The sequence below is a fragment of the Micromesistius poutassou genome, assembly GCF_964030765.1.
Source record: "Micromesistius poutassou genome assembly, chromosome: 6".
NCBI lineage: Eukaryota > Metazoa > Chordata > Actinopteri > Gadiformes > Gadidae > Micromesistius > Micromesistius poutassou.
In genome coordinates, this window is record NC_140276.1 from 15,751,407 (window position 1) to 15,764,261 (window position 12,855).

Genomic DNA, 12,855 nt, shown 5'->3' on the forward strand with positions numbered 1-12,855 from the left:
GACATTCACCCATTCATGCACACATTCACACACCGATGGCAGAGTCAACCATGCAGGACAACAGCCAGCTCATCAGGAACAATTAGGATGAGGCGTCTTGCTCAGGGACACCACGACACTCAGCTAGGAGGAGCCGGGGATCGAAGCAGCAACCTTGCGGTTACCAGCCCACCCACTCAACCTCCTGAGCTAGTGCCGCCGTAATGCCCTCTCTGTACTGGTAACAGCAGACCACACACTTTTAGAGGTCACTTTAATTGTAATTTAAATCAGCTGTCCGGCCTAACCCTTCAAACTATAATTTCTGGGGTAGAAAAGTAGAGTAACATTCACATGGACAAAATGATAGTAAAAAAATATTTATAGCCGGGAGAGGCCCCAACAACACCCAGGGGAAAATGCCTGCAATAGGCTTTAAAATAGTCTTAGATAGGCATACTGTGCAGTCAGGCCAAATTTACTGATTTATAGCTTTGATGCGATTGGCTAACATCAGACACCTCGTCCAAATTAATGCGATTGCATAGCATTTATCGAGTCCAAAAAATTGGGCAAATTTGTGATTTAAAAACAACACACCAACTTTGAGAAGCAGCAGTGCCTTCAGCAGCGGCCAGTCAACTAGAACACAAGCAACCAAGATAACAACCGCAAAATAGAAGGGACAGACTTATCGAGCAACAGATTTTTTGAGCCACATTTTTTTTGGCTCAACCTATTGAGCCACAGAAAACAAGGAATTTTGTGAGGTTTGCAGTACAGCTAAAAACAGGGCTGTCGACAACACCTTATCAAGAATCTTAGAAAGCTTACGTACGAAATGGCTTTTCCAGCTAAGCTAAAGCACTATAACGATTCAGATTCAACGAAAATCGGGCCAGTCGAAGAATAACTGACGAGGGATCCAATCCGACCCAGTTGCCAAACTTGTTGCTCAAGATGTTCAAGAGTTCCAGTCATGGATCAGAAAGAGAGCAAGCAGCTATCATGATATCCTAAACAAGATGACTGATATTATGGCCATGATGTGGTGAGAACACTAATTGAAGAAATAGCCTGATGATTTTTGATGAAAAACTGAATCTTTAGTTGGATTTTATGAGACATCAAAAACAAATTGGCAAATGTAGAGGACAGTGCTATGAGCAATGTACATCCATCGCCATGCATGTGGTTGTGCATTCCTAACATTCCCACATGTAGGTGACATGATAACACTGATAAGTACTTTGCCAAAATGACCCGCCTGGTTCCAAGACTTTCAAGGCAAAGCAGCAGCAGCATCTTTGAGTGAAAACTGCCTTGTTACAATTAATCTCTTCTAAGTACAACGTGGTAATGGAATTAGTCCAGGACTGGTGTTTAGACGCAGGGGACGCAAGATGTAAAGCCAATGGTCTGCTTTTATACCTGCAGAAATGAATCTAACTCGTCTAACTGAAAAGAGCCAGTTGCACCTACATAAAGCTAGACAGATGGTTGAAATGCTCAGAGAAGACATAACATGTCTTTGTGAAGAAGGATTCAAATAAGTTTGCAACACCCATGTTTTGAACTTGGAGAACGTAACTGATTGTCATAAATTTAACGTAAATTGATGTCTAGAAGATGGACGTATGCCACCACAAAGCTTTCAAACATAAGTAGCAATGTAGCGACAGTTTGTTGCAAGGTCATGGATACAGCATCAACATGGATTACAGATTTTGTCCTTCTGCATTCAAACACATGAGGAATTTATGACTGTAAAGGTAGACTGCGAAAGCATCCTCAGTTCTGTGGAGATGATTTGGATGAATTCAGGCACTCATCATGATATGTGTATGGAAGTCGCAAAACAACAAGGAGTTAGCTTGGCTACTTTTTAAGATGTAGTAGAGTTCTTGAAAATCGATCAGGGAGACTACTTAGCTATATTAGCAGAGAACTAGTGAAACTCGCAATTTCTGTAACTGTAACATCCTGCAGTTCAGAGTAATCAATGGTCCACAATTGGGTAAGCAAGAAAGACTTAACAATGTTGGTATATTGAACTGTCACAAGAATTTTCTCCGCAATAGGAACCTTGATGTGATCACAGAGGAATTTATCAACCATAAATCTGCAAGTAGTATCACTTCCTCACAAAGAAGAAACATCAATGGTGACTGAAAACAAATCCAATATGTAATATGTTTAGTAGGTGTGTTGATGGTTCATACATTTACTGTATTTTACTGTGTGTGTGTGTGTGTGTGTGTGTGTGTCTCTGTCTGTGTGCGTTGGTCGCTGTCCATTTCCTATGTGCTGAAATGTGTGCTTTTGACTACTTTTTCCAAACCTGTATAGCATCATGTGACTCTGGTTATTGCAGAAGGTTTGTCTTGGAGTGGGGCATTGAACTCTTTCCAGCCCCCACCGGCAGGAACATTAATCGGCGCCTATGATTTCAAGTACCCCATTAACAAGCAATTCCCCAACTTAGGATCCCCTTCAGCAAAGTGGTGACAATTGCCTTCCAATTTGGGGTAGGAAGACACACACACTAACACACTGACACACACACTCAGACTCACTCTCACAAGTTTTAGTATTCCATTACTCCATTACTTAAAGTAATGACACCCTTGATATGCCCTTACTGGAAGCCTGTTGGTTGTTTGTAGTATTTCCTCACACTAATCATAATCTTGGAGATTCTGAAGAATCTCTACTGAAAGCTATGATACAGAGGGGCACAGGAGAGGAGAGGCTCCATATCCACTTCTTTAAAGTAACGCATTTTCAGTTCAGTTCAGTTCTCTCTCTTATATGAAATGGCATGTTTTTCTGATCAATTACATAGCTTTAAAACGATGATTTGTATCCAATTAGTGTTGCTTAGTGATGCTGCTGCCCAGGGTGGATTCACATACATTCAATAAAATCCCCTTTTAGTATTTAAAACGAAACCCACAACTCATACCCAATAACGTGCATGTTAGATGATGTATACCACTTCCGAAACAACTTTCCCATCAAACAAAGTGAAATGTATGATCTATGATCTAACTGTAATATTCTCATTTCCTTTGGAGCCACCCTACTAGCCAAACTAGGAACTGAGCCAGACCACCAGGGTCTGAAGCCTCTGGGCGCCAGACCAGGATTTTGGCTGTTTCACTGTCGGTCTCAAGTGTGTCAGTATTGTCTCAATCCCCTGTGGAGGCTAATAGTTCAACACTTTTACTTTGATATAGATGAGGTGTGACGCCGCAGTTATTGGCGCGTCCTCACGCGTCCGTATTGCGGCCGCACCAAACATTTCTCTAGTCATTCACTAGCGCTAAAACATTAACCCAAGCTAAAGCCGTATGGCCACTGTATAATGTCCGTTTAGGAGATTGTGATCGCTGCAATGTGTTTACTTATTCACTGTTTAGGAGTATAAACTTCTCACGCTGTATCAGCTGCTCTCTCAGGGCTGCTCCTAGGAAGCGCACTCCCGCCCGCGGACAGCTATATGGTCGCGGGTGCGCGCAAACGAAGCAGTCGCGTCTCTGGCAAATCAATTATGTTTATTTTGACTTTTACTTTGTATGTAGTGGCATGTGTCCATGCAGGAATGTTCACTGTAAGGCTTGATGAAGCGACATTTGTTATAGGTACCTTTTTATCACTGTTTGACGCATATTTATAGGTTGTTAGGTAAACACCCCCGTGTGTGTTCAGTATATTGGTATGTACCAATTTAGGGTGGGTCTGGCCAACGTATATAAGTGATGCGTGACAGTTGGGCGGGAGGACGAGAGGGACCGAAACTATGACGTGCTGTCCTAGTCCCTCAGTTGTGTACGGTATGATATCTGCCATTATTTACAAAGGACTTACAAAGGACTTTTGTTTGGCTGAATTATAGCCTAGCCTTTACTTCTTGTATTTTTTTTCTAGTATTTTCCTTTTTGCCATTTTCCTTTATTTTTGGATTGAAGACTGCCTATGCCTGGTGAGGTAAAAATAAAAATATCACCACGTCATTTTTGCCTCTCTGCTGATTATTGTGCCGACCCTTAAGACCCTCGACACTCACCCTTCAACATGAGGTTAAACTTGGGTCTTTGACACGCTTTCCTTTAATAAAACATTACCTTGATGTTTCATCTGATGTAGCAGGAAGACAGGTAGACCAGCAGGCAGGCAGGTTAACAGGCAGGCCAGTAGGAAGGCAGGCAGGTAGGCAAGTATGAAGGCAGGCAGGCAGCCATGCAGGCAGGCCAGTAGGTAGACAGGCAGGCAGGCAAGTATGAAGGCTGGCATGCAGGAAGACAAGCATGGAGGCAGGTAGACAGGCAGGAAGACAAGCAGGCAGTTAGAGGGCGAAGTAAGATATGAATGAAGAGTAAAGTGTAAAGTCTACAGAACTGTATGGGCCTCCAAAGGCTTCCATGTGTTTATTTTTCTAACAAACAAAGCCAAACAAACAAAGCAAATTATGTTTCCTTTAGTATTTTCCAAACGAGCCTATTGTGACTTAGTTCCTACAGTATCTTAATATTTTAAAATACACACCATGATGTTGTATTTAATGATCCAGGTCGACAGTTAGACTTCTATAGTAGCCTATGTTACGATTATATTAAGACACATCTAACTAGTAACTAGTACCAACTAGCCTGTGAGACAGCACACAAGATAAATAACTTGCAAAGGTACTGCAGTTGTCACTACCTTAACAGGTTGTATTGAACAAGGCTAATTAAAGCTCTACTAACCTCTTTCCTGGCAGCAGCCAGAAGCGTCCCCTGCTGGCGTGGTCCAGGTGTGCCGTGGTGCTGCCCAGCTGTACACCTCCAGGGCTATGGACCCTCCCTGGGCACAGGGACTCCGCTGTGGTGCCAACAAGGTGGGGCTCTGGGACTAGGGCCGCTGTCAACCTGCTAACGAACAGAATGCAGCCTTGGTCGACAAGACAATGTGTTCAAATCAGCTCGGAAAACCTACTTCTTCCTGAGGAGACAGAAGAAGTTAAGAATGAACCAAGTCATCCTCACTAACTTTTACAGGGGCAATATTTAGAGTGTGAGTTGTCTGCGTCACAGTTTGGTATGGGAGCTGCACAGCTGAGGACCGTTAGGTCTTAGCAGGGTTGTCAGGAATGCAGAACACATCATTGGCAGAGAGCTCCCGGCCCTACAGGACTATACCACACACCCTGCCTCAGGAGAGCTCCCAGGATTATTAAGGACTCCCAGCACATATTTACTCTGCTGCCACTCTGCTTTTCAACAATGTTTTACATTCACATGTTACTTACTAACCTAATTACCTCATAATTGCAGATTACTTTAACTTTTGCACGTAACTGGATCTGACATATTTGTCAGAACATAATTTGAATTTTTATATAATTGGTTATTTTTATTTTAGCAGTTATATTATTGCCATGTTATATATTTGATGCTAGTATATTTCTCTGAATATAAATTTGTATATTTTATTTTTGTCTAGTATTTTTTTCCTTCTAGATATTATGGCCCAAAATCTGTATTTTTTGGAATTTCAGTGCCTAGTCTGACTCTGTGTTGTTCTGTGCAATTCACCAGAGGTGTCAAACGTATTCACATTCATTACTCAGATACTAGGGTTTAAAAAGACTTCTGAAAAAGATGAAGTATCAACTCAAGCTTTTTACTTAAGTAAAAGTGTAAAAGTACTGGTTTCAAAACTACTTAAAGGTGTCATTCCCCGAGAAACCGTTTAGTACTCGTATTTCCTTTAGAAATACGATAGGTCACTCGGAGTTGCATATGCATGCTGAACGTGAAAATATTCTTCTACCTCGATTGCCTGCATTAGCAAATGAAAGAAAATAGATGAAATACAATCAGCTGGTTTTCAGTAGACAGCTGTCAGTTTGGCCGCGGTGCAATGAACAAATAAAGATTGTAAACATGTAGGAAGAATAAAAACATTTCTTTTGACAGATGTGATAAATTACTACTTTACAACCTCGTTAAAATCGTCAAAATGTCAAGGATGTCAGAAGACCACTATGTGAATGTCAATTATTTTTAATACAGCATTCCTACTCTTAGACAGAAACAGTAGAGGCTGGAGGTCTTTACCAAATAAAAGAAATATGATTCAAACAGAAGCTAAGGAAGGTGGTGTTAGAGAATTTTGTACCAAATTCATGTTAGGCTTTGGTTCTGTTCTCCATCAGTCCTTCCCCTATACATAATCGTATGTCCCCTGCGTTGTCTGTACCATGGACTCCACTACAGTAGTCCACCGAAAACATTGTTCAACATGCCCTTGTTGACTTCCCCTGGGCACCTGCCCTCTGGGAAGTCCCCGCCTCCATCATAAGTGTCTTCCATTTGTCTAAAACAGTAAGGTGAACTCGGTGAGACAGACCCTCGGAGGGCTGAGCTAGTCAACAACCACGGTCACTCCAGAGGTGTACGTCACCCACAATGCATTGCAGTTATGCATTTGCTGTGAGGTTGGATGGTCCTTGGTAAGTTAGCATTAATGTACGCCGATCCCTGGTTGCATACAACCGAAAGAGAGAAGATTAATGCAGTTTTTCAAACAATACATTCAAGCAAATGTTGTCTATATACAGTTTACTTGAGTATATGTGTAAAGTGTTCATATATTCAACTAATTTGCCACATAGTCATACTTGCATAGTATTTGCATAGTACTTGCATAGAGTCTGCAGGCATTTCTGATGATTTGAAAAAAACATCAAATGGATTGACAACTGGTGGCCAATCCACGATACTTTGGTACTTTTGCAAGAAAATAAAAGCATCAGACTTTAGCAGTGAGCGTGTACCTGACATGACTATGTGACTCTGAGGACCTTCTTTGCCTGTCAGCTCAGGCAGTAGTGGCTCAGGAAGTACAGCGGCTTGACTGGCGACTGGAAGGTTGCTAGTTTGACCCCTGGGCTCCTCCTATCTGATTGTTCAGATTTCACTGTGCAAGACACCTAACCCTAACTGGCCTGACAAGCTGGCTGTTGCCTTGCACGGTTGACACCGCTGTCCATGAAGGAATGTGAATATTAATGGGTGAATGTGAGGCAATAATTGTAAAGCGCTTTGAGTAGAAAAGCGCTATAGGAATGTGGTCCATTTATCAAAAGCAGAGAAACCTTGTGAGACCATCCTGATCACATTTGGGTTTCCTATGAATTTCGTGAAACATTTCAGTTGGGATTTCTGTTAATCTTTAAGCATTGGTATTCAATCTTTCTGATATAAAAAAAAAACGTTTTTCTACACATTCCCTGGGTGCCGATTTTTGGATTTGACAGAATGCTACCCTCATGTCATGAACTGATATCCCCTCCCCCTAACGCGATTGGTACTATAATTTTGCAATTTCTGGGGGCTTTCAAGGGTGACAGCGCTGGACAGCGCAACATTATTATATAACATTCAAGCCAGCATGGCAGGGCTATAGTCTCATGAGAGCATCCTGATATACCCATTTACAATCAGTCTTGCCTCGGCTGGGTTGCAGCTGATTTCCAAATATGGCCGCAGCCTAAGTCAGGGTTGCCAACTTTTGTTTTTTTGTTTTTTTGAGACTCTGTAGAATCTTATAATGCTTACATTATAACAGGGTGCGCGGGTGGAATTGTTGACACCGGGGGGGATTGAGTGTTGGATGGGGGAGGGGTGGGGGTGGGGGGGTTGACGCAGCAATTTAGCGTTTGTCCGGAGCGACAAGAGATCTAACAGGTTTTGTTTTTTTTGGCGTGACATTTGTTGCGTGTGCGTGAGAGCGTGAGATTGATGCTGAAAGTGTGAGTGTTACGCCAGATGCGTGAGAGTTGGCAACCCTGCTAATGTTGTTCAAAAACTCCAGCCAATCAGAACAACACTTGTGCTCTCGCTTGCCAAATGCGGTTAGAAGTACTAACCACATAGCAAAAACGTATTCTAATCTGAGAAAAGTCTTCAGTGCAGATTTTTAATAAGGCTTTAACGAACCTAGCATGTCTTGCCCCTATGTGTGCCCTGGTGCTCTGTAAACCCTGCGAATACAAAACTATATTAGTCTTTATAGCTACTTTGAAATGTCTTCAGATCATTTATATAATGTATTACGACATTTTAAAACACTTCAAACTAAAATATTTTCTGCTGTGTCAGGATGCGACCCTGTAGCACATTGTGTTCCTACCAGTGGTGGGCTGTCAGGGCCAGCAAGGCCTTCTCTGCTGGCCTAAACACTATCAGAATCACTGACTTTTAATATATATTTTTCCATGAATATGTATTAAATTATTTCCAATAGTCTATTCTCTTCATTTCATAGCCTTTCTCTTGGTTGCGCTGCTTCCACTGGTGTATGTTTATGTTAGAGCTTTTATCCAATCACATTTCAGCCATCATGTGTTGCCAGGGTCAAAGAAATCTGCCTTGACGCCTTCAGAATCGATAGTGCTGGCGTCTGTAGCTTAAAGTAAGTGGCAATGACGCTGTTGCTTTAACCAATCAGATTTCGAGTTGGCAACACCGAGGCCATCTAGCAGGCGTCCAGTAACGACGGCTTTTTCATGTCCTTTGATTGGATGGTCAGAGAGTACTAGTACTAGTCAGAGCCAGCAACGCATCTATAGCCACCGGCACAAACTAAAATATTTTGCGAGTAGATTTAATAGCTGTTTTAACAACCCACAATGGCTGAGGGAGGAGAAGAAGTTGATTTGGTCGCAGATGTGCTCACAAAACCATTTTCAGACCACGAACAATTGATGTTTCTGTCCCTCCTCGACCCCCAGCAGTTCAAGACATACCCGAAAAAATTCCCTTGATTTCCTTCAGAACAAAAATCTGGGTGACAGCATGGCGCAGCTGTACACATTGGCATGTTTGGCGGTGACCATCCACTGCTTCTGTTTAGCGGACATTCTCCGCCCTGAAGCGAATTAAAACTTACTCCAGAAACACGACTGGCCAGACTCGACTTTCAGCATTAGCCTCCATGGCCATAGAAAGGGACTTATTGTTGGAACTGAAACGCACAGATAAACTGTACAACAGAGTAATCAAACTCTTCTTGAGGAACGAAAGGAGGATGGACTTTGCATACAAATAATCAGTAGTTTTGGTGAGTAATGCATTTTATTTAAACGTTTTAATATTTTTGTTATTTAATTAGGTTAATATTGATGTTTCTGCTAGAGATGATGTATGTATGGCAGCTGTGGCTACAGTGAAAAGAGACTTGTTGAATTGTCCTAATTGGGTTTCTTGCTTTTAGTAATGGCATTCTCTCTTGCTACATGAGATACCTGTTTGTGATGCAACGCCCTGTTATACTGCATTTCTGTGTAATATTCTATAGCCGTGGAGTCATAATGATGGCATTAAGAGGTGGATTATTTCATTTAAGACACCAGTGAAGGCCTAGGTGTGAAATGCACGGCCCGCCACTGGTTCCTACATGGTTCACCAGCCCAACATTTGTCCTGGTTATACAAGGCCCATGTTGGGCTAGTCTGGTCCAGGCCAGTTTGATATGATCTATGAGATAGGTGAAGCCGGCCACACACCGGTGCCGAAGCAGCGAGGTGTGCAGTTTCCGTGTGTCAAATGTGGTTATGTGGTTATGTTTTGAAAGCAGCAGATCAACAAACATAGTCGTATAGGCTACCATTACGTTATACAAGTTGTTTTATGACTACATATATGGCCCTGATGCCCATGATCCTCTGTTTGTGCGTACAATGATCGTCACATTAATTCATAGTTAATTATGTCCTGTCGGGCACTTTGTTTACGGTTTAGTCACTTTATTTACTGTCATTGCTCATTCATTTAGCATTGTGGAATTATTAATCTACTGTATCAACAATCTCCATATGTACAGGACCTTGTATCAAGCCGGGATGTGCAGTCGGGCCAAGCACACACCCCTGGTTCCCAAACCACTCTGACGTGTACCTGCAGCCGCCTTACAACTAAATTTTTCTACAAGCTTTGGTTAGTTATCAAATTTTGTTAGGACATAAAAAGTACTGAACAGACTTTTGACATTTTGAATCAAACATTATTTCAACATTTTAGGTCTAACATTTCACAGGGAAGTTCAGCCATAGTGTTACCAGGTCTTAATACAAGGTTGTAGCTGATTTGGGAAGCTAGCAAGGGGATAAAACTAACCCACACAGGTCTGTCTACTCGTATGTGTGCATGTGTGAAGTGAGTCTTTTTCTTTTGCACAAAACTCCACTCATAATATATTTTTTAACACAACCCAAGAGAACGTAAAGTCGACCGAAGAGACCCTTGTAATTGAAAGCATTAACCATTGTAGGACAAACCGAGGCGTCACTCATAACCATAACTATGGGACTGCTCCTTTTATGTACAAGTACAAGGGTATGGGAAGTAGAACCAGATATGTTGCATAGAGAGCAGACTCATAGTTAGTGCTATGATCACCACCTGTGTTTGTCCTACGATAACCCTAACCCTCCGGGAAATGGGACTATTGCTGTTTGAGTTCAAAGTGGCCTCCTCCCCACTAGGTGTCCATGAGCCATTTCGATTTGGGTGTGGCATACACCACTCTCTGGCCTGGCTGCAGGATCCCCCAAGAAGCAGGGTGCCCCACAACCCCCAACACTCTCAACACACAATCATTGCAAAGAGTCTGCCTCTCCAACTCTTTCTTTCATTTTAGTTTGATTCAGTTAAAAGTGGTTCCTCGTTGATCAGAAACAACATTTGCATTGTCAAAGAAAGTGATATTAGAATAGACAAGAAAGACCAAACAACTGAGAATACTGATGATGAAATTAAACTGTAAATATAAGTTTCATACAGGACATTTTCAAAAAGTTATATACTCTGATGGCAATATTTTCAAGAGCAATAAATAAAATGTATTGTTATTATAAATGTACAAGAATTATCTTAAATTTCAAATATGAACAGAAATAGTGAACTTGAGCGCACACACACACACGACACATGCACACAAACACATACACAGTGTTCGCAGGAAGAAAGAGTTGTGAATGGGGCCAAGGTCATCCATCCGTGCTAATATGTGTCAAACTAGGAACCAATTCTCAGTGCCGTCACCGTGCTAGATAGGATCCAGTGTGTGTGTGTGTGTGTGTGTGTGTGTGTGTGTGAGACAGTGCTGTGCGTGTGTTTAAGTGCTAGAGTGAGAAAGAGAGTAAAAAGACGAAAAGCATACTTTGGTTTGGCCCTGTGAGTAGTGTGTGTGTGGGGGCGGGGGGGGGGGGGGGGGCGGAGACAGCCTGGCTGACAGGGAAGGAGGCCATCATGTCATTACAGGCCTAAACTTTCCTGCTTAATGTCAGCCTGCTGATAGTTTTAGTGACAGCATCCCCCCGAACCTGTCCACACCCCGACAACAAAGACTAACACACCATTTAAAAACGGCTTTGAGCTGCTCTGACCAATGAAGATCAAGGCAGTACACACACACACAGAAACACACACACTCACACACACATAGAGCTGAAGGAGAGTTCAACTTCCAAAGAAAACCTTCTTGTGTTAAACCCACCCCCTCCGGCTGAGCTTACTTCCTGCATTTCCCTGAAGGATGTCTACGATGCAAATCAGTGGTTTTACACCTCATTGAACGCCGTGGCACTCGGCCACTCCTGCGTGTGGTCAGTGCTCTCCTCTGCGGTCGCCTTTGCCCCTTCACACCAGCTGAAGGTCACAGACAAATGGGATGCAAATGTGTGGCGTTGGCGGAGGATCCTCCGGCCAGTGAGGTGAGGCGTGTGCTGCAGCAGCTGCCGAACGCCTCGCGATGGGCATGACCACCACGTGTACCTGATCCAGGGGCGGTGTTCCTCTATTTGGCTCAATCTCAGTGAAATGACAAGGTCCTCTCTGTTGGGCTGGGATCGATGAAACCAGGCTGTGGTCCAGGCCTACACACTTTTGAGGGGATTTCTCAGGAGAGGAAAAAAGGAGGACCAATTAGAGTTTAAAAAAACAAAGAAAGGAATGAGGGAAAGGAATTTAATTATTCTTTTTTTGGTTGGCCCTGACTCTCAATCCTCTTCCATTAGTTAAACGAGATGACGGCGCTCCTCCTCGTTCACGCACACAGTTCAGCGCTCTCACGCTTCAACGGCTGGAGACGTGGTGACCCCAGCGCTCCAAGGGCAGCGTCTTGCTGCCTCCTGACTCACTAAACGAGCATCGCGTTCCCCAATCTTCCCCCCCTCGGGGCTCGTCCTTCCCTTTCCCGTCCAAATAGGGGCAGAGGTCAATCGTTGAGACTGACTGAGCTCCTTAATGACTATGAAGAATGCCGAGTGACAACACGCCGAGCGACCCTGATATAGAGGCCCCCGAATCTATTGAGGCTGGAAGATCTATTATTTTCTTGTTACCGTTCAGAGGGGCTCATTTGCATGTTTTCATTTTCTATTTTCTTTCTCGGCCGGTCTTTTTTTCACAAAACAATGAATGAAAATAATAAAGGAAGGTTACCTTTGATGTGTTTACAGTACAGCTGGCGCCCGCTGGAGCCAGAGACTCCCTGGCCTTTGTCAACAGTCCTGATAAAGAGTGAGGTCAGAGCAGGCTCAGAGCGGGCTCAGAGAGGCTTACATTGGGCCACTTTCACCTATATTAATCAAGCCTGAAATTCATGATTTATTATTCATAACTATTACTGAATATTAGTGAATATATCACAATATACAGTATGAATTGTATATTAATGAACTTAAGCGTAATAACCTGTTCTCCCATAATGTCATGATAATGACAATAAAAGGCCTCATGCCCATTGATTTGCTTAACGATATGAAACAATAAAATGAACTGAAGGATTTTTGTACTGCCCGTTTGAAGGCGATTTGTTGATGCA

At 42.8% G+C, this 12,855-nt stretch overlaps 1 protein-coding gene across 1 annotated transcript in view; it reads left to right on the forward strand.

Annotated features, from left to right (window-relative positions):
• pcdh10b (protocadherin 10b) overlaps positions 1-12,855 on the forward strand; it is a gene marked incomplete at its 5' end in the record, with an annotated part of 74,288 nt that overhangs the window by 33,981 nt on the left and 27,452 nt on the right. Inside the window, one exon of the mRNA XM_084469618.1 lies at positions 11,565-11,743. Coding sequence (XP_084325744.1) covers positions 11,565-11,743 — 179 coding nt within the window. The remainder of the gene's footprint in view (positions 1-11,564; positions 11,744-12,855) is intronic.